The sequence below is a fragment of the Ooceraea biroi genome, chromosome 4 (assembly GCF_003672135.1).
Source record: "Ooceraea biroi isolate clonal line C1 chromosome 4, Obir_v5.4, whole genome shotgun sequence".
Taxonomy (NCBI): Eukaryota; Metazoa; Arthropoda; class Insecta; order Hymenoptera; family Formicidae; genus Ooceraea; species Ooceraea biroi.
In genome coordinates, this window is record NC_039509.1 from 4870409 (window position 1) to 4888728 (window position 18320).

Here is an 18320-nt window from a genome sequence, read left to right on the forward strand (position 1 = left end):
GGAGCTTGCGCGTCGCGACGCGCTTGTAAGCGCGCGTCTTAGGGGGGCTTGCGGCAGGAAGATCCACGCGACCGCCGCAATGAGCCGTTGCATCTCGCGCCGAGTGTCAAAAACTCATCGACTTTGTCAACGAGTACGAACAAGCGTGTGATTGCAATTTCCGCCGGAGCGGATCGCCGGAGCGGATCGCCGAAGCGGAGGCCCGATGTCTATGACATCGCCTGTGAAAATGACGTCGAAGAAATTGTCAATTGTCATGTGAGTAGAACGATTCCCAATTTATAATTATAGCAAATATCATTTCGCGTTGTTCTCCGCGAAGTGTGTGTTTAATATCATTCAAAAACGAATATTATCTATACTTATTAAAGATAACGTCTTAGAAATTAGTTTTAGAACTCATTAAAATCAAAACAATATAAAGAAAAGCTGACTTTTATGACATATTTACGTATGTATTTTGAAATATCAATTTACACTGTTACAAATTACGATACGAAGATTTTAGATTTTAGATATATCGAATATATCGATTGCATATCGATTGAAAAACATCGTACGCTTCTTGGTATTCCATCCAGTAGAATTATAATATCGTTGATTGTTATTCAGGTCGCTTATTTAATGCAATTGCCCTTGTTTTATACGCCATGTGCAAACGCTTTGCATGCATCTTGAAATAATGAAAATTTCAATCGCCACCGTATCAAAGCCACCGCGCTTCTGACGCATGAAACTCAAAGGTGCATCTTAAGCAATTATAGACATGTACGTAGATCGTGCAACTTGTAAAAGCCTCTGAATGTTTTAAGAACAGATTTCGAGGCAGTTTCAACAAGAGATGCAATTATCCTTTGAATTAAATCGAGTGTATCTAACGAGTCATCAATATTTATGTGAATACAATATATCAAACATCTGAGAAATATTCATTGTTTCGTTTAAATATTTCATTGTAAAGCTGTTGCGTGCCTTGACCAAAAATAATAATATTACAACAGTTATAATTCCGGAATAAATAATAGAGAATAGAACTTTGTACCTCTCACAAATCACAACGACAAAGTCGATAATTGAAGACGGTAAAACGAGTGTCTGGATTCGATTTCGCTTCAAGCTGCGCTTTTATATCACATCACATTTTCACCAGCTAAAAACAAGAAATGACATTATTAATTAAGGATATTTAAACACTACTCGTTTGCGACCGTCCATAAATTTATGCTTCGAATTCTTCGAAAGTGCCATATATTCTACGTGGAGAGAAAGACTTTGATGTAAAAGTAAATTTGATCTCAGTCCGATCATTCGTGTACTCGGTTTTGTAAATGAACAAAATGTAAATAATGCGTGATCAATGAAAGGCGGAATATATTTCAGGCGAGCTAATTTCCTGAGATTTCTATGCCAGACAAACTTGCCAAAGAGAGCAAACGTTTTATTCGCGTCCCGCACACATGAAACGGGGACGAAAAAAAGAGTACAATTAAAGCTTTTCGCGAGTAACAAAGTTCGCGCATTAACGTGCTATCGAGAAAAAAGCTTTGCTGCCTAGCTCGGATTTTATAAAATTCAAAGCATCAAAAATCTTTTGCACTTGTACGTGTATCTGTATGTAACGTTTCTGATTGCGTACCAGAATTGTCCTTTTTAAGTGTTTCATTTTACGATTATTGATTGTTCATTAATAATTGATTAATGCAAATTAAGGCAATAGTTTACAAGTGACCTCGACTATTTAATTATTTTAATTACTAATTTTATTAATTACTCGTCTTTAATACATACTGTGCCAAAATTTCATTAAAAGTTTCTTCTCACGGAGAGCCGATGTTACGAAACGAATAACACGCTTTTCGAAAAATGGATACAAAATGCGCATACAATTTCACAAAATCGTGATGTAACAGGATGCAACGTTCTCTCGAAATAGTGACGCGAACCCTCGTGGACCGCGGATGGATGCTGCTGAATCGGCGGATGACAAGAGGTACTTTTCTCCACTTTTCCTTCTCGTCGTCGCAATCCCGGCTTCGCTTGGTCCTAAACCGAGCTGTGATACTCATCGTTTACCCCTTTCGTCACTTTATTACGTTCACATTCGAAACTCGAGTTAATCGAGCGGTCGAGCCTATGGCATTTTTGCAAAATCCACCATATCTTCTCATAGCTTCATTAGCAAAATTCGGCAATTCGCCTAGAATACCTTGTACAATCTGCGAAAGATTTCGTCGGAAAATTAGCCAACGAATTTCTTTTTACGTATGTTACGAGTTGCGGTGTTCATCGGTAGCGGATAATCTGACCCGTGTGCGAACAAAGTTCTGGCACGTGGACGATGCTATTTCGCGGTGACTATGCCGGAAGAACGACAGAGAATGTGGACACAAGAATTGAGAGAGGGAGAGAGAGAGAGCGGCGTGCCCCAGATAACTCTCGTTGTAATATCTTTGTAACGTTAACGTCGTCATTATGTCGCGTTACATCGCTTCGAAGAGCCAAGTTTCGAATACCGTGCGAATCTTTCCGTCGACGATTTCTACTCGACGTAACGGAGCAAGTTCTTTAGCACGTAATTGAAAAAAAAACAGGCTCTTTCTCTCTCTTTCTCCTTCTCTCTTTCACTTTAGATTTGAAATGCACGCAATCGGTGCGGTTTGAAATGCATTTCTCTTGAAAGGATGGCGCCAATCAATTTTGGAACAAAATCGAGCAGCTACAATAATCAATTTCCCATTCACACATTTTTATAAACTGCACTCACGTTCACTAAATACTTATTAATGAATTCCAATTATCGATATTTAGGACTCGTTCATCAATATAGAACGTAAGTTGGCGGACTTTATCAAAATATATCATGTTCTGTTTAGAATATTTTCATAATTTTCTCTAATCTCTGTACATCAATTATAAATTTTTCTGAAACATTTTTCTTTGACCCGATTTTAAGTATTGTATAATTGTACTCGTCAGGTGTGTGCGCGTGTGTGTTTGTTGAGATGCAAGTCTGTTAATTGTGTGCGATATCGCATATCTCCAATTCGCATAAATAGATAATAAATTCGCACAAACGTGGAATATTTGAGAAATTTGTCGGCGATGAAGCCGATGAATACATTTGTGCGTTGTGTGTGCAGCTTTGCCGTTCTCGTGCCGCTCACTATGTGCAAGTATCGTTATCGTAACGCATTCGAAATCAGAGCTGCGTCAGGTTTCGCATCAGCATCTGGATCTTTGATGGGATCGACATTGGCGATCGGTGGTAGGATGCCCAGAGCCACTATAAATGACGTCGTCTCGAGAAACATCACCATGGTTCTCGAGAATTTGTTGATGAATTACGAGAATAGCCAACTGCCTACGCACGGTAAAGGTAAGACTACCTGCAGTAGTCGAGGGCGAAAGAAATAAAAAGGTAGATTACCCGATAATGTAGATGTACTTCTGCACTAATTACATTTTCTTTCTCAATAAATATATGTATTCCAGATATTTCTTGCATACGTCGTGTCTTTCGTATCTTTACAAGTGGTATCTAACGTGTAAATCTCTTAAACTTGATACGCGATGTGTTTAAATGAAAAAAGGGTTCAATTTTACAGAAGCTACTCGATATCGCATTTTTCGTCAACGAGTATTTATTGATAGGACGTTGATATCTGTGCGCTCCAATAACGAAATTATTTCATTACGCATTGTTCTACGTATAGTCGCGCTAATCGCACCGTCATATGGCGGGAAATAATAACGGTGGATAATTGGATTCCGAAGACTCGAGCCGGATTGTATGTACGCGGTGGTCTAACCGCATTAATCGCCGATCGATAGCGATAGGAACACAATCTATTAATATTATCTAGATCTGCGTTTCATGGAAGACATTGTATGCTTAAATATATCTATGAGACTAATTGTGTCTAAGCAAACTTGATCAATCATACATGATTCTTACCATATCTAGATACTCGTTTTCTTCTTCCTTTCACAAAACGAATATTCTGTGTGTTCCAGTTTTGATATGGCTCATCTCTCATTCATTCTTTTCCCTTTTTTCTTAGGCGTGCCCACAGTGGTGAAAACTAATATCCTGATTAGGAGTATGGGCCCAGTATCCGAACTTGATATGGTGAGATCCAAAACTTTTTCATAGGATAGGATAGAAATAGATGCGTCGACAGATTTCTTGCACTTTCTTCACGTTCTTCACATGTGTGTAATCTAGAAAAAGCAAACAAATACATAATGTATTTTTGTGTGATTTAATTTCAATTGATTTAACGGTGCATTTATATCCTCTGTTATTAATAAATCGATCTAATTCTCTTATCCGAGAACAGATCTGGTATATTCTCATTATAAAATCCTTTCGCTAGGATTACTCGATGGACTGCTACTTCCGGCAATCGTGGCGAGACTCGCGCCTGAGTTTCCTAGGCCCGATTAAATCGCTCAGCCTCAGCATCAAAATGCTTGAGAGGATTTGGCGTCCTGATACCTATTTCTACAATGGCAAGCACAGTTATGTGCACACGATCACCGTGCCGAACAAGTTGCTAAGAATCACCCAGGATGGCGATATACTGTACTCCATGAGGTTTGGTTGCGCGTAAATTCACGCACTGTATAACAAATTGGATTCGATCCCGCCGATATTTGTAATATATGTTATACTATGTATGTGTTTGTACACAGGCTCACTATTAAAGCCAAATGTCCTATGGAGTTGAGAAACTTCCCCATGGATCGACAATCTTGCCCGTTAATAATGGGAAGCTGTAGGTATCGATTTCTCAGACACGATGACCACATGTACAAATCTCACTTTAAAAGGACAAAATTTTCCCTTTAAAACAAAAATTGCAATACTCTGAACCGTGCAGATTCTGTAGTTTTTTTTTTCAGTAAAACAAGAAATTCTTGATTTCTCTCGATTTTATATTTGTATAATATTCTTTTATTTAAAATTATTTTATCTATCAAATTCTAACTGCGATAATTTTTTCCGTACGATACAAGTTTTATATTATGTTTTATATAATTTTGGTTTGACATTATCCTAATAAATCACAGTCTTTGTCGTCGTTTCGCACCTCGTAGATCGATTGAAACTCAAAACTCGACAGAAACGGCATTCGTATCACGAAACCAGAACAAATAATCCTTTATCCTTATGCACCCTCGCACATGACGTTATATAACTGTTCCTCACGTGCATGGTGTCTACCGATATTACTCTTCGGCGAGCGTTCGCGATCGTCCACGTCGAAGTTATGATCACAATAAATTTGATATTCCTTCACGTTCCGTTTCGATTTTACGGTGCCTGACGGTGGTTCACCTCTTGCAACATAACAGCTGGCACCAAGGCTCATGATGCGACGTAATATCGGGATTTACTATCATAAGCGCCCCAGCGAGTGAACTTTTCTCGAAATACATGATTTAAGGGTAGTATCATTGATATATTGGAGGCATCCAAGTGATCCAAACCGGATATATCCGGTGGATATGTTGAAGGATTTTCGAGTGTTTGATGATGATCAATGTCACTGAGAGAAAGCTGGAATATAGTAGGGTGAATGTTCGCTTATTAGATAGATCTTACCTAACAATAAGATAAAAATTACAACAAGATGCTCCTACGACATTATTGTTATAAAACAGAGATGCTGATGTCTTCGACCCATCAGTGAGATGTTGTTAGTATTCAAAGTCGAGAGGCAACTTGCCTTGGTCAAGTTACAATCCTCTATTGTTTCGTAGATGCGTATACATCTGGACAGCTGGTTTACGAATGGCAAGAAGGTTCATCGGTAAACTTTGAGCCTGGCATGGCACTTTCGCAGTTTGATTTGATGGGCTCGCCGTATAGGAACCTTACGTTCGTACGTCGAGAGGGCGAGTTCTCGGTGCTGCAGGTGTCTTTCAATTTGCAACGGAATACTGGTTACTTTCTCATACAAGTAAGCACATTGTGATCGTTTATCACAAGTGCCTGTGTCCTTTATGCCATATAAACGTAATAAAATTTATTAATAAACTATAAAAAGGGACACCATTGTATCGATACAGGTTTATGTGCCGTGCGTTTTGATAGTCGTCCTAAGTTGGGTGTCCTTTTGGATTCATCGTGAGGCAACGAGTGACCGGGTGGGTTTAGGTACGTTTTCACTTGTAAAATTCTTTAGAGTTTATCCCTGCTGGTGTTTCAATGGTTCATAGATGTTGTTCAGAATTTATCATTTCTCACGAAAGTTGTCAAAAATTGTCAAAAGCCTTTAAAATCTGTATGCAATTTAAAATTTCGAGTCTCGGAAATTTTTTTCAACTTTCTTTCGTTTGTGAATTCCACGAGTTTTTTTTACCTTTTAAAGAAAACTTTCCGGTTTCTTCACATTTTACTTTTCCTACTTTAGTGATTTTTTTTCTTTCTTAACGAGTCCTTGAAAAGACTTGATAAATTCCATAACGTTGTGCCCGCGACGCTTATAATGGAAAACGCGCGGCACTGTGGATGATACTGCACCATAAATTTTGCAGGAATTACTACCGTCTTGACGCTATCGACGATAAGCCTCGATTCCAGAACGGATTTGCCGAAAGTTGGGTACGCCACTGCTCTGGATTGGTTCCTCCTGATGAGTTTCGGTTACTGCATCGCCACCCTCTTGGAATTTGCCGGTGTACATTACTTCACGAAGGTGACAATTTTGCGATAATCGCGACATTTCATATTCCCCTCAGTATTTATCGGGATATATATATATATAAGTATACGCATACAGGGTGTTTAAAAACAACAAGGTAGGAGAAGCTTGGAAGCTACTCGATGCTATTTCGGTTAAAAATACACTTAAAGAAATATTAAATTTAAGTTACACGTACAACAGTTAGATTTTCATTAATTTTCAGATCGGCAGCGGTGAAGTTGCGTTGGACGACGAAGAGTGGGAAGAGTGGGAGGGCATCGCAAACGAGCAGTTAGAGGATATGTTCCGCAAAATGATTTCTTGCAATCGTCAGACTGCTCAACCAGAAATTATCGACGCGAGTACCAGAAGACGTGATTCTCTCATGTCTGCGCTCCGCAATGTTGTTAGTTTGACACGTTATCAAATCAAATCAATCGATTCATTGAATTGTATCGGTATTTATCTTGCCAGTTTATACTAGATCTAATTCAGATTGCCTTCGACAGGATGCGGATACGTATGAACGAGACTCCTGCCGTTCCCTAAGAGTCGCCGTTTCTTCAAACCCACCCACGATGGAGAAACATACGCAAACCGAACTTGTTTTATCGATATGGCGGCAATTTCTCTATTGTTTAGCGGGGGATGACGCTTTCAGGTACGGATGACATTAATTGACATTTTAGAAACGATCATACATCGTGATACTTGGAACCCGTTCTTCCTAGGCGTCGTCGACAACGAGAAGCCGCCAGTAGCTATCGAAATAAATGTGGCAATCGCATATCGCGGCACATAAACAGCGTGTCTTACATCGACAGAGTGGCGCGAATAGTCTTCCCCGCATCATTTGGCTTACTCAACGTCTGCTACTGGGTAGTCTACGTTACCTATCAAGAAGAATTCAAATGGCAGGACCCGCCGATTGGATCGATAATGCCAATCTCTCGTTAGTGATACGTAATAAAGCAAATCGTTATATATTAAAAATCAAACATGTCAAATACGTAATTATTATTCGTATTTATATCCATATCGGCAATAATACATTCAGTTTTTCCTCATTTTCCTATTTACCCAGTAAGCAAAATGTATGCAATCTGCCAGCAGATTGGCAACAGATTACTGCAGAAGTTGATAGCAAATTGGCCGTCCGTTATGTCCGCATTAGGATAGTGATCTGCCAGCAGAGCCTGCTAACAGACTCTGACAGCAGATTGGCGGCAGAAACCGAGCAGGATCTGTTAACATCTGACGGCAGATTGACGGCAGAAACCGAACAGAATCTGCAGCTTTTGGCCATTCATATTTACGATATATTAAAGCATGTGTTTACTTTTAACACACTATAAATTGTTAAAAGAACGCATTTGTTTGTTAAATTAAAGTACATTTGGCTTGATGTGCCTTTCTGACAGTTCGTTGCATAATCTCTCTCTTATTGTTAATTTATTCTAATCTGAAGTCCGAATTTTGCTTTCGAACTTCAGATTGCTCGTGGCGTGCGCGAACTACATGGACGTTGTCCATGGGAGCCTCTGTGCCGCGAGTGCAAAAATTTTCAGAAAAATTAATATTGTCGTGCCAAGGCGCGTATATTAACTTATATAACTGTTAGGCTAAATTTTAACATCGAGTAAGAACTCGACGTGTGCACCGCATAGCGGTGCGCAGCGAAAACGCATATTCATAGCCGTGTAAATTTGAATACTGTCAAAAGCTGCAGATCCTGTTCGGTTTCTGCTGCCAATCTGCTGTTAGATTCCGCGCGCGCAGATCTTGCTCGGTTTCTGCTGCCAATCTGCCGTTAGATTCCGCGTGCGCAAATCTTGCTCGGTTTCTGTCGACAATCCGGCTTCAAGCCATGTTTGCAGATTCTGCTCGGTTTCTGCCGCCAATCTGTTCTTAGATTTTGTGAGCAAGCTCTGTTACATTTCTGGCACCAATTTGTCGAATTAATCGTTAATAACAACTTCTGTATCAAATTTGTTGTCTTTTGGCTGGCAATAGTTGATAGCAGATAGTTGGCATCATCTGCTTTCGGCAGACTTGGCTATCTGGGTATATCCATATCGGCAATAATACATTCAGTTTTTCCTCATTTTCCTATTTACACATATGGAATCATAACCATCTAATACGTTGAAATTACCTGGTATTTTTTGCTTCCAATACTGTTTAAGATGAATAATATCGCTCCACCAGTCCTAATAGTCATATGTGTACTCCTGCATGGCCAGTAAGGGGAAGTGAGACTGAACAAGTTACTTTGGCCGTCCTGCTTCAACCTTCATACACGTAACTTTCTCTCTTTCTCTTTTCGCGCATGCGCATCGCGAACAAAGTCCTCTGCCAAACAGAGAGAGAGATATCGTCTGCACCGTGATGTTTTCGCCTCGATTTCAGGCCATATAGTGGTATTACATATATATGGTACATACATGTATACATCAGTTTTACACTGGTTCACGGCATGGTAGTTAAATATCAATACGTCGAATCAACATGATACTTTGCAGATGTAAATATCGCATGCATTTATAATTAAATCTGTCAAACGAAAAGGGAGCACACATAATATTTCAATCATGTTCTAGTTTCCATCGAGTTCAGCCTAGATTTTCCCTTTCGTGTCAATAATTTACTAAAAATATTGGAATCTGTCATATTTTCTTTTACTCACTCACTGTTATGAATATTCTATAAAATTATCTGTAACCTCTAGAGGTCACGCTTGGAAAAGAAGTGCATAAACTTGTGTTTTGATTAATACGTCGCGTCGCGTCTGGAAAGATTGGAGGTTATTCCCTTCTTTTTCTAGTTTTAATATAGCTACTGACAAAATTATAACACAGAAAGTGATAACGAAAAATGATGTAATTTGTGTAAGATGCAAGCAGTGTGGCCCGAACGTACAAGTCTTTTTCTTAAGCTAAGAAATAGAATAAGAAATTTGTATTAATATAGCTATATTGATCACAAAAATAAATACATACAGGAGAAAGAGTATACGTTTCTCAGTGTAATATTTTTGTATTTCAGCACTTAGGGATAATGAAAAAAGTGAAATATTTTGGTCAAGCTTTAATAATTAGAAAATGGAAAATAACGGTGAAGTAACTTGCAGTCGAGCATCTGAGGAAATCGACATGAATGATATGAAGATAGAATCACTGGAAATTGATAAGAATCTCGATTCTGGCAACCTGCAAGATAATCTGATCGCCACGACGAGGAAGTACGTCGTTATGCCGAAACGTAGAGGTAGACCTAGAAAAAGAAAATTGGAGGCCAAATCGCAGCCTCCAATGAAGAAAACGATTGACAACGCTACGATTGATTCCGAGTCCGGATTAAAGAGAGACCGTTTTCGCCCGATACGACCAAAACCAACTTCATCCGCTGCTCCAGTGTCGAAAAATAAATTGCTCGAAATGTCATCTACATTGAACGTACCCACTTTAATGTCGAATCGTTTGATTTTCACAACACCCTTATTGGACAGGAATAAAACCCAACATACCTCAACTTCAGATAATTTCGAAAAGAGGAGGGATCGCATTTCTGAAAATGCGACTGATAGAAATTCAAACGCTATAACGATAAATAACAGTTTGCGCAATGCCAAGTCGACGGTGAAATCTCAAAAGAGCAGTATCGAACTATTTTTCGAGAGTATGGCGCAAACCGTGTTGAATTTGCCTATGGAGGTGCAAGCAGACATCAAAATGCAGATCTGCAAGATTGTCACCAATGCAGAAGTCAAATACTGTGGATCGCAGACGAAATTCAAGGAGGAAAGGATTGAAGAAAACGATTTCGAGAACTAATTTCGTCGACTGTCTTTCCCGCTCAAGTGTTTTTAACGAGGAAATACACATTATATTGTAGAATATAATGATTAACATAGAAACATAGAACGTAATCGAGTGTAATCCAAAAATTAAGAAACAAATACACACACACAAACACGAGGCGCCACACGTACACAATAATCAAGGACTAACTTCTTTTAAATCGTGATAATTTATTTTTAATAAAGAAATCAATTAAAAGACATTCGATAAGTATAGCCACACTAAATTAAATACATTTTTGTACGTGTAATATTTCGCTGTGTTTTTACATTTCACGAACTTGACTGCAACTTGCATTGTGAAAAAAGGAGCGGTATCTATGTGTATCAGCAAAGAAAAGCGAATCTAAGTTTATTATAACAATATACCGTTACGAAATATCAAGTCGTACACTTTTCTATGAAAATTCCAATTAGTCTGATACATAAGATAATTTGTAAAAAGTAATATGTATAGACGAGAGCGAGTAATTTACGAAAACAATACATAGTTACATTAAAAAGTGCTGTAATATATTTAAACGTGCAGTGTAAATAAATGTTGATGAATTGGACGTAAGCCGAGAGATTAATTTGTCAAAGGCTATTTGCATGCACAGCAAATACTACAATTATCTCTTCCGTTATTTGAACTGTATACCATATAATTTAACCAACGCTGACGCATTATTAAATTATCTTATATAAATGTTATACACATAATTAGTGGAATGATAATAAATTTTTACTCACAATAATAACAACACAGAGGAAAACTAAAATTTTAACAATTCGATATCGTGAAAGTTTTTACGTGCTATCACAAAAATATATAGAATCACATTCTTTCGATGCTAAAAGGATTTGTAAACGAATAGGTACATGTTTAGAGTATAAATAATCATCCAAACAAATTCGGTCTATTTATATATATAAGTAACTGCGAAAACAAAGTAAAAAGAATAGGTAAAATATATAAAGTATATATATATATATATATATATAGTTTATAAAGAAATCACGAATCCTCCCACACCTACATCTAAAGCTCAAAACCCAGTCTGAGTTAAGACAAAAATGCTACTACCTCTCACAGCCTCTAATTTCCCTTGAGTTTTAATAACCAAAAGAAATATATTGTAGCACATTAATAATTATGAACACTGTAGAATTTCATAGCTTCGTTATACAAAAGTTAAAAATAGATGAATCTCTCACCTATGTGTGAGCGGTAGGCTGAAAGCGATTTACGTTTAAAACTAAGGTATTGAAATGATTAAACCGTTATCCTATTAAAGCCACAAACACGTTGGACGAGTACAATCGCGTTCTTATTTGCGCACACGAATTTTAAGAATTCAAATACGACTGCGTTCCCTTTTTTTTCTCTTGCCTCTTTATGCGCGCAAACGTAAAAACCATTGTAAAAATGAATTCAAAACGATACACCAGAAAAGAAATAATTATTTTCGATTACTGTCGATGAATCATTCATATAAACCGAACTCGCGCATTCGTTTCTTTCATGTTTATTACAGATATATCATGACAAGCGCGTTAAAGGTAGCATATCCACTTGTACATATATAATGCATGTAATACAAACTATCAATCCCAATACGTCGCGATGTCTATCTAAATGACTAATGGCAATTGTGCACATACAATACATTGGATGTAAATTGCGGTATGCCGTTAATATCCACTAAAGTATCAAAGCATGACACGTGATATTCACTTTCATCATTTCTCCGTCGATGTCGCGTTACAGTATGCAGGATACGTTCGTAATTTCAGATGACGAGCAAGCGTTACGCCCTACTTGGAAAGGAATCCTTAAGCTCTCTTTCCACAATAGTATCGTCGTTCAAGTCTTGCACGACAGGAATGATTAAATTGATAAAAATAAAAAAAATCTGTATATATGAATTGTACATCGAGATTATCCTCACTCAGGAATTTATAATCGCCTCGCAATTTCGTATTCACTTTCGTCAACGTATTTGTGCTCCTCTAACGAGTCTGTGCCTTTGCCAAAGCAAGTCTACTCTGTGAGTAAAACGTCAAATACAAAAGTACGTGTCTGCACCGATAAGAGAGACGAACCGGAGATACAACGACGATTCAACGACGAAAAATAGATAGCCAAAACAGGTAGAAGGCAATTCAAAGTAAGATCGATGTCGTGAAGCTTCTCTCTTTCTGCCGTTACTATCTCATGATTCGTGTTCCATGCTCGTTATCTTTTTTTCGTTTCAATTTTTCAAGTACGTTTATAAGGAAATGCAATAACGATGTCAAGGTAAAAGACACTAAAGGCGCGAAAGCCTCTTCCATTCGACGCGAAAGCATTATGTAATAATTATTCACTCCTCCTTCTCAGCTTTCTCAACATCCTGTTTCTCTTCGCCCTCCGCGGGCTCGCCACTCTCGAATTTCGGACCCGGTGCTTCGTCGCCCTCAAGAACAATTTCCTCTGGATCAGGCGCACGCGGCAGGAAATCTTCATCCGGATACATGGATTTAAAAATGCTCTTGGCCTGGAAGAAAAAGACAAGAGAAATGTAGCGGAAATCATGTTTTATTACTTGTAGAGAGAGAAAAAAAATACATTTCGAAAATTGAAATTACACCCTTTAAACATTTAATCACTAGTACATACCTGGTTCACAGCAAAGTCAAAATCGAGCTCGAGATCCGGTCCGGAACACAAGTGTATGTTACTCGGCGCGGAATCACTCAGCTTAATGTCGCTCGCAGGTAAATTTAGATACAAGGACCATAACACTTGAGGTATCGGATACTCGGTCGCTTCCTTTTCCTGCTGATCATCCTAATATTTCGAAAAATTTAATTTCAATTTAAACGTTAGTCACATGCCTCCAATTGTGATACAATTAAATAAAATGTAATAAAATATTATTCTCGACGATTACCTGAAGATGTCGTTTGTCAGGAGAAACCGTTTGGGTGTGGCAATCGGAGGAACTGCGTGCGGCATTAGGATCAAGCTGTTCAGCTCTCAGGAACTTGTTTACGACGTATGACAGATCCTCCTTTGCATTCTTGGTACGCTTGCACGTCATGTGAACCATGACTGAAATAAAAAAAAAACAGTAATGCGGGCATACGTGACTCTGACGTGTGTTAACGTTATACGCACATAATCCTTGCGGACAAGCGTTGGTGGATGGTCCCAGTTCAATGAGAGTGACTGGTTCTTGGCCTGGTGCCTCCGGCGGATAATACAAAAGAGTCAGACTTTCCTTCTCCCCTTGCATAATTGACCTGCACAAAGGAAATAATACCAATAAAATGCTGTACATAATCAATCAATTACATCGTCTACTTGAACTGTAGAGAATTACATGCGAGACACACCTATCGGTGATGAAAATACCGCGTGAGATTTGATTCTCTCCCTCGGAGGCTACAATTTCCGGTGGCAGGTGGCCCTGTCCCACGACTAGATGCTCCAACGCCAATCTCTGCTTCCCGGTGATGATGGCTTTGCATTTGTCCTCATTAACTACCACGCCGTCCAGTTGTCTCTTCAAGCAGTAAACTCCGCCAAAGACGGCGCATAATCTACGGAAACGAAAGCGGGAGAGACGATTAGCTTCGATCGTAATCGTGAAGAATTTCTCCAAGATGTACCTGCAGAAACATTGGGGCAATTCTCCGCTCCCATACATAGGCCATAAAAAGGGTGTGTTTCCGTAACGTCCGAGACTGTTGAGGAAATGCTTTGTACGATTGACGCCATCCCTGCACGACGTTCTCTCCGTCGCCATTGCGATCGCTTGCACGACGTAATGCTGCACTATAGGCGTGAGTTTTTTTGTATTAAGATACTCTAAGAAGGTTTTGTCACGGAAACCTGAAAAAATAAAAAACGAGACAGTCAAGCGGAATGCGTTGAATGCGCGCGAAACGCCTCGTGCCACCTACCATCGAACTCTGGACTGTCGGCGCCTTGCTCCATGCAAGATGTCAAAAGGTGCATCAACATTCTCTTCTCGATGACGCTGACGGTCTTGTTGGCGAAAACATCGGCACGTGAGCAGGGGACTTGCGTGAGTTTGCCGTCCATGTAAGTGGCGACTCTAGAGACCGCGCGAAATTCGGCGTAACGCGCGATATTGCTGGAGATCAACAGCTCTACTAATTCGCCACGGGCGAATAATAACTGCAACAAGAATCGTGTGTCTGTTATATGTTACACTGCACGCGTGTGTCTTACTTACCTTAGGTGCCAAGTCGATATTAAATCTTCTATATTCCTTTTTGATACGGTCTATGCTCCATTGTTTCACGTTCTCCTTCTTGTCAGCCTTATCCTGATCAGTCTTTTCCGCACCCTCGGCAGCGGTGGTGTCTCCCGAACTCTCAGTCTGGGTGTCTTTCGAAGAGACGTCAGGCAGATCTGCGTCACTGCGTCAAAGAAAAGTCAGAACTACTCAAAACAGGTACAGGTGAAATTGTCAAGTGTTCGCTACGTGTAAGTTGTTCCTTACTTGGAAATGTACCAGGTTTCTCCAATGTTCTCAACCGTGGAATATTGATCACTAGCCTTTAAGAATTTTTCGCCTGCCCCCAAGTTGACACTCGTGTTTCTCGCGTTATCCTTCGCCGTTTTCAGGTCCTCCATCCATTTTTGCAGACCGTCGAAATTGAACGTGGCCCAGAGACCTCCATAATATTCGTTGCTGCGTGAACAAGCAAAACTCTTAGTGACACCAATTTTACTATAACGTGAACACGACGGGCACAGCCATTTACCTGTCCAGGTGGAGGACCTTTTTGCCGATTCTGCTTGCCGCCGCGGCGACGATGGACTCGGTCATACCTGTCGGGAATCATGATCGGTGATCGAGCGGGATTACTGGCGAATGTTACTCGCTTGCGGAGGCATGAAAACACGACGCGCGTCACGCGTGAAAATCAATACCTGTTCCTACGACGACCACGTCGTACTCGGTCGGCAGATCGTCCTCCATGGCTGTCGTCCACCCCGCAGCGCTGTCGCGCAGAGCCGATTCCACCGAGAATGAGCAGCGGTCAGGGTTCGCGACGATATCGCAGGCGCGTGTTACGTTTCTTTCTTATTTTTTTTATCTCTCCTTTTTTCGTTCTCACGATCCCTTTCTCGGCGTTTGCGATTCCACACACGGTCGTGCACGATCGGCAACGCGGCGAACGGGGCCCCGATTAATTCATGTCTTCTCTGACGAGATTCGCGGACGAACGGACGGACGGACGGCCCCACCCCACACACAGGCTTTCACTCACTTGCAACTCTCGCGCGCGCACGGGCCTTCACCCCTTTTTGTTCCGAGTTTGACAGAACAGTGGAGTATGCCACACGCACTGACGGCAACCGGGGAGTGGGGACGTGAGAGGGAGGAAGGGTAGAAAGAAGAGAGAGGTGAGAGAAGAAAGAGATCGCCGTCTCGGTCCCGCTCGTGTGCCGGCCGTTGCCGGCCGTCGCTGAATGGTCGTGTCCGTTGTAGCCGTACATTCAGCGTCCATTTCCACTGAGACGACGTGGAGTCAAGTGTACCTTTTAGATACTACTACAGCTATCTGATTGGCTAAGAAATATCTTAACGTTCAATTAAGATGAAACTCTGAATATCGGCCGGTATACAGGTGACATAAAGAGCTAGGTTAAAAAGCTTGTATTCCTTGTATTCACTGTTTCACTGTAAACTGAATGGAGAATTTAAAAAATTCAGAGTGAGAGAGAGAGAGAGAGAGATTGAGTAAAACTATTGATCGAGCAGGCGCATAATTTCGAAAGATTTAAATGGACGTTCAAGTAGAAACGTGCTCATGGGAACTTGCCGTGATCGCTCGTCGAGAGTGCGCAGATTGCATCATGCATGCTGAATTCGCCCGTCTGATCCTTTTCCGGTTGATACGATTGGATGCGATTGGTACGAGTTGGTCGTGTTAACAAAATAAAGTAAATAAAGCGAGTGCATACGAAAGGATGGTGAACGGTTTAAAATTGGAGTGTTCCTTCTCCAAATGGTATCCGACGTTCGAAAAGAACTCCCTGGAAGCTACGATTCTTCAAGTACCTGACGATGTTTCAAAGTACTTGGAGCACGATGAGTTCGTATTGCCGGTCGAGGCGACGAAATCCCTGCCAGAGAACGCGCAATGGATGGATGGTGCACCGGTGACCGGTGAGAACGAGGTGTTCATTATTCTTCCCGTTCAAAAGACAACGCGACGATGAGGCGATTGCGGTATCTGTGTCGCATGATTCACTGTAAGGACACGTTGAAACGCGTTGTTACAGGAGACGGAGCATCAACCGACGTTTCCTGAATTCAGTCAAAAGATACAGAACGTGCTAGACGAGTATGGTGCTGTATTTGTCAAGACCAACTGGAGTTCACCTGCGGTAAATAATTTCCCCCTCACGTTCCAAGAAATAGAGAAAGCATGTGCATAAAAGATAATAATGAATAATAAATAAAAGGTAACATTATATTCTTCGAAAAGAAACTTTCAAATTGGTCGTTGGGACAGCCTCCAATTAATTGGTTAATCGAATGTTGGCTAATCGAATGTAATTACAATGTAACGCAATTGTCCAAGTCAACTATGACAGTAGTATAATTTAATTCAATCTATTTTTAAATAATTTACAAGCACTTTGAATTATATTTGTAGGATGCTACGTGGGTTGCGCCAACAAAGACCCTCAAGTGTAATACATTGGAGGAGATCTATCTGTTGCTCAAATCTTCTGACAGAACTGCACGGGACATAAACGCAGTAAAGTCCTTGAGGGACCACAAGAATCCTTTACCGTTTTGCCTGGTGTTGAAACAATGGCAAGATATTAATCCCTGCACAGAGTTTCGCTGCTTCGTCGTGGACAACGAGCTTATCGGTAATTCATCAACTCGGTTTCTTTTTTCAACTATTAAATTTTATTCAATATCAACTGCTTCCACGTTTCTGCCTGCTGTTACAAAGTTTCAACTTTCACGATAACAAATTTGCGTATCTTATGCAGCTATAAGTCAAAGGGACATATCGCAGTACCATAGTTCCAACGAGTCAGAAAAATATAATATACAGACAGACATCAAGAGCTTATTTTCGGAGCGCATCAAAGGCAGATTTCCGCTGCGCAGCTGTGAGTGTAGCGTTTTTTTTTTACTGAGCTCGATGACGATCGTTCTGTATCTGTGTGATCGCGCGTAATCTTCGTGAGTCTCGCCTCTTGCAGATTCCTTCGACGTCGTGCGACGTAAGAAAGACAAGGTGAAAATAATCGATTTCGGCCTGATGGATGAGTCTTCCGCGAAATCGACGCTCTTCACGTACGAGGAATTACAGAATCATATCGACGACACGCCGGAATTCCGTTTCATCGGGGAGGAAATCGGCATTCAACCGAGGCCTCCCATGCACTTTTGCGTTCCGCGGGAGATCAGCGAGTTTTTCCAATCCGGTGACAACGCCACGCTGCTGGACATTATTCAGCGGGTACGTTTTTACCGAAGGAATACGCGTGTATTCTGCTCACGTAACTCGGTATAGTCTTCAGTTTCAACGCACAATCACGACGATTAACGTTCTGTTAATCCTCCTCTTTTTTTTCTTTTTTTTACTGCAGGAAGTGGAAAGTCAACGGAAGGAGGATGATGGAGCGACTGCTGACAATTCGGAAAGTACTTGATGTATGTACAATGATAATAAACAGTTTTCTTACATATGAACATCAGAGCTGCAGCGCTCTCTCTCTCTCTCTCTCTCTCTCGCTC

The 18320-nt window shown here is 40.4% G+C and overlaps 4 protein-coding genes and 1 long non-coding RNA gene across 8 annotated transcripts; 3 read left to right on the plus strand and 2 right to left on the minus strand.

Annotated features, from left to right (window-relative positions):
* Positions 1-46: 46 nt before the first annotated feature.
* LOC105286159 (gamma-aminobutyric acid receptor alpha-like) lies at positions 47-7690 on the plus strand. Of its 2 annotated transcripts, none has more exons than XM_020033912.2 (11): positions 47-258; positions 3141-3376; positions 4062-4129; positions 4377-4597; positions 4696-4778; positions 5767-5966; positions 6076-6163; positions 6544-6704; positions 6916-7098; positions 7202-7353; positions 7424-7690. In XM_020033912.2, the coding sequence occupies exons 1-11, from the start codon at positions 206-208 to the stop codon at positions 7647-7649; spliced, it is 1671 nt and encodes a 556-aa protein (XP_019889471.1). In that variant the 5' UTR covers positions 47-205; the 3' UTR covers positions 7650-7690. The 2 variants fall into 2 exon arrangements, with proteins under 2 accessions (XP_019889471.1, XP_019889472.1); XM_020033913.2 differs by lacking the exon at positions 47-258 and adding an exon at positions 1162-1990.
* Positions 435-8970, minus strand: LOC109611435. Of its 2 annotated transcripts, XR_002193802.2 has the most exons (4): positions 8848-8970; positions 3956-4221; positions 1043-1150; positions 435-673 (listed from the first exon to the last, which is right to left on the minus strand). It is a non-coding gene; the product is annotated as an uncharacterized LOC109611435 (long non-coding RNA). The 2 variants fall into 2 exon arrangements; XR_002193801.2 differs by having other exon boundaries at positions 435-1150.
* Positions 8971-9099: 129 nt separating this feature from the next.
* On the plus strand, positions 9100-11103 carry LOC105286157 (hypothetical protein). 2 transcript variants are annotated; one of them, XM_011350889.3, is made up of 2 exons: positions 9100-9216; positions 9738-11103. In XM_011350889.3, exon 2 carries the CDS (start codon positions 9794-9796, stop codon positions 10523-10525), a length of 732 nt encoding a protein of 243 aa, XP_011349191.1. In that variant the 5' UTR covers positions 9100-9216; positions 9738-9793; the 3' UTR covers positions 10526-11103. The 2 variants fall into 2 exon arrangements, with proteins under 2 accessions (XP_011349191.1, XP_011349192.1); XM_011350890.3 differs by lacking the exon at positions 9100-9216 and adding an exon at positions 9241-9495.
* An 823-nt stretch (positions 11104-11926) lies between these two features.
* Positions 11927-16001, minus strand: LOC105286160 (rab proteins geranylgeranyltransferase component A 1). Its single transcript, XM_026968971.1, has 11 exons — positions 15482-16001; positions 15313-15379; positions 15048-15239; positions 14778-14964; positions 14482-14719; positions 14188-14410; positions 13912-14118; positions 13694-13818; positions 13467-13627; positions 13193-13363; positions 11927-13070 (listed from the first exon to the last, which is right to left on the minus strand). The coding sequence occupies exons 1-11, from the start codon at positions 15528-15530 to the stop codon at positions 12897-12899; spliced, it is 1794 nt and encodes a 597-aa protein (XP_026824772.1). The 5' UTR covers positions 15531-16001; the 3' UTR covers positions 11927-12896.
* A 368-nt stretch (positions 16002-16369) lies between these two features.
* Positions 16370-18277, plus strand: LOC105286163 (cell division cycle protein 123 homolog). The gene is made up of 6 exons (XM_011350895.3): positions 16370-16735; positions 16841-16945; positions 17218-17440; positions 17567-17689; positions 17783-18042; positions 18173-18277. The coding sequence occupies exons 1-6, from the start codon at positions 16526-16528 to the stop codon at positions 18233-18235; spliced, it is 984 nt and encodes a 327-aa protein (XP_011349197.1). The 5' UTR covers positions 16370-16525; the 3' UTR covers positions 18236-18277.
* Positions 18278-18320: the final 43 nt, after the last annotated feature.

Bases quoted from the DNA above. Each gene is read 5' to 3' on its own strand.
- LOC105286159 (XM_020033912.2), top strand. From the start codon at position 206: ATGTCTATGACATCGCCTGTGAAAATGACGTCGAAGAAATTGTCAATT. The intron at 4,598-4,695 runs GTTTGGTTGCGC...GTTTGTACACAG, and splicing joins GATATACTGTACTCCATGAG to GCTCACTATTAAAGCCAAAT. The intron at 6,705-6,915 runs GTGACAATTTTG...ATTAATTTTCAG, and splicing joins GTGTACATTACTTCACGAAG to ATCGGCAGCGGTGAAGTTGC.
- LOC105286157 (XM_011350889.3), top strand. From the start codon at position 9,794: ATGGAAAATAACGGTGAAGTAACTTGCAGTCGAGCATCTGAGGAAATC.
- LOC105286160 (XM_026968971.1), bottom strand. From the start codon at position 15,530: ATGGAGGACGATCTGCCGACCGAGTACGACGTGGTCGTCGTAGGAACA. The intron at 14,965-15,047 runs GTAAGGAACAAC...TCTTTGACGCAG, and splicing joins GAAACCTGGTACATTTCCAA to TGACGCAGATCTGCCTGACG. The intron at 13,071-13,192 runs GTATGTACTAGT...TTTTTCTTCCAG, and splicing joins TTGACTTTGCTGTGAACCAG to GCCAAGAGCATTTTTAAATC.
- LOC105286163 (XM_011350895.3), top strand. From the start codon at position 16,526: ATGGTGAACGGTTTAAAATTGGAGTGTTCCTTCTCCAAATGGTATCCG. The intron at 16,946-17,217 runs GTAAATAATTTC...TTATATTTGTAG, and splicing joins CCAACTGGAGTTCACCTGCG to GATGCTACGTGGGTTGCGCC. The intron at 17,690-17,782 runs GTGAGTGTAGCG...CGCCTCTTGCAG, and splicing joins CAGATTTCCGCTGCGCAGCT to ATTCCTTCGACGTCGTGCGA.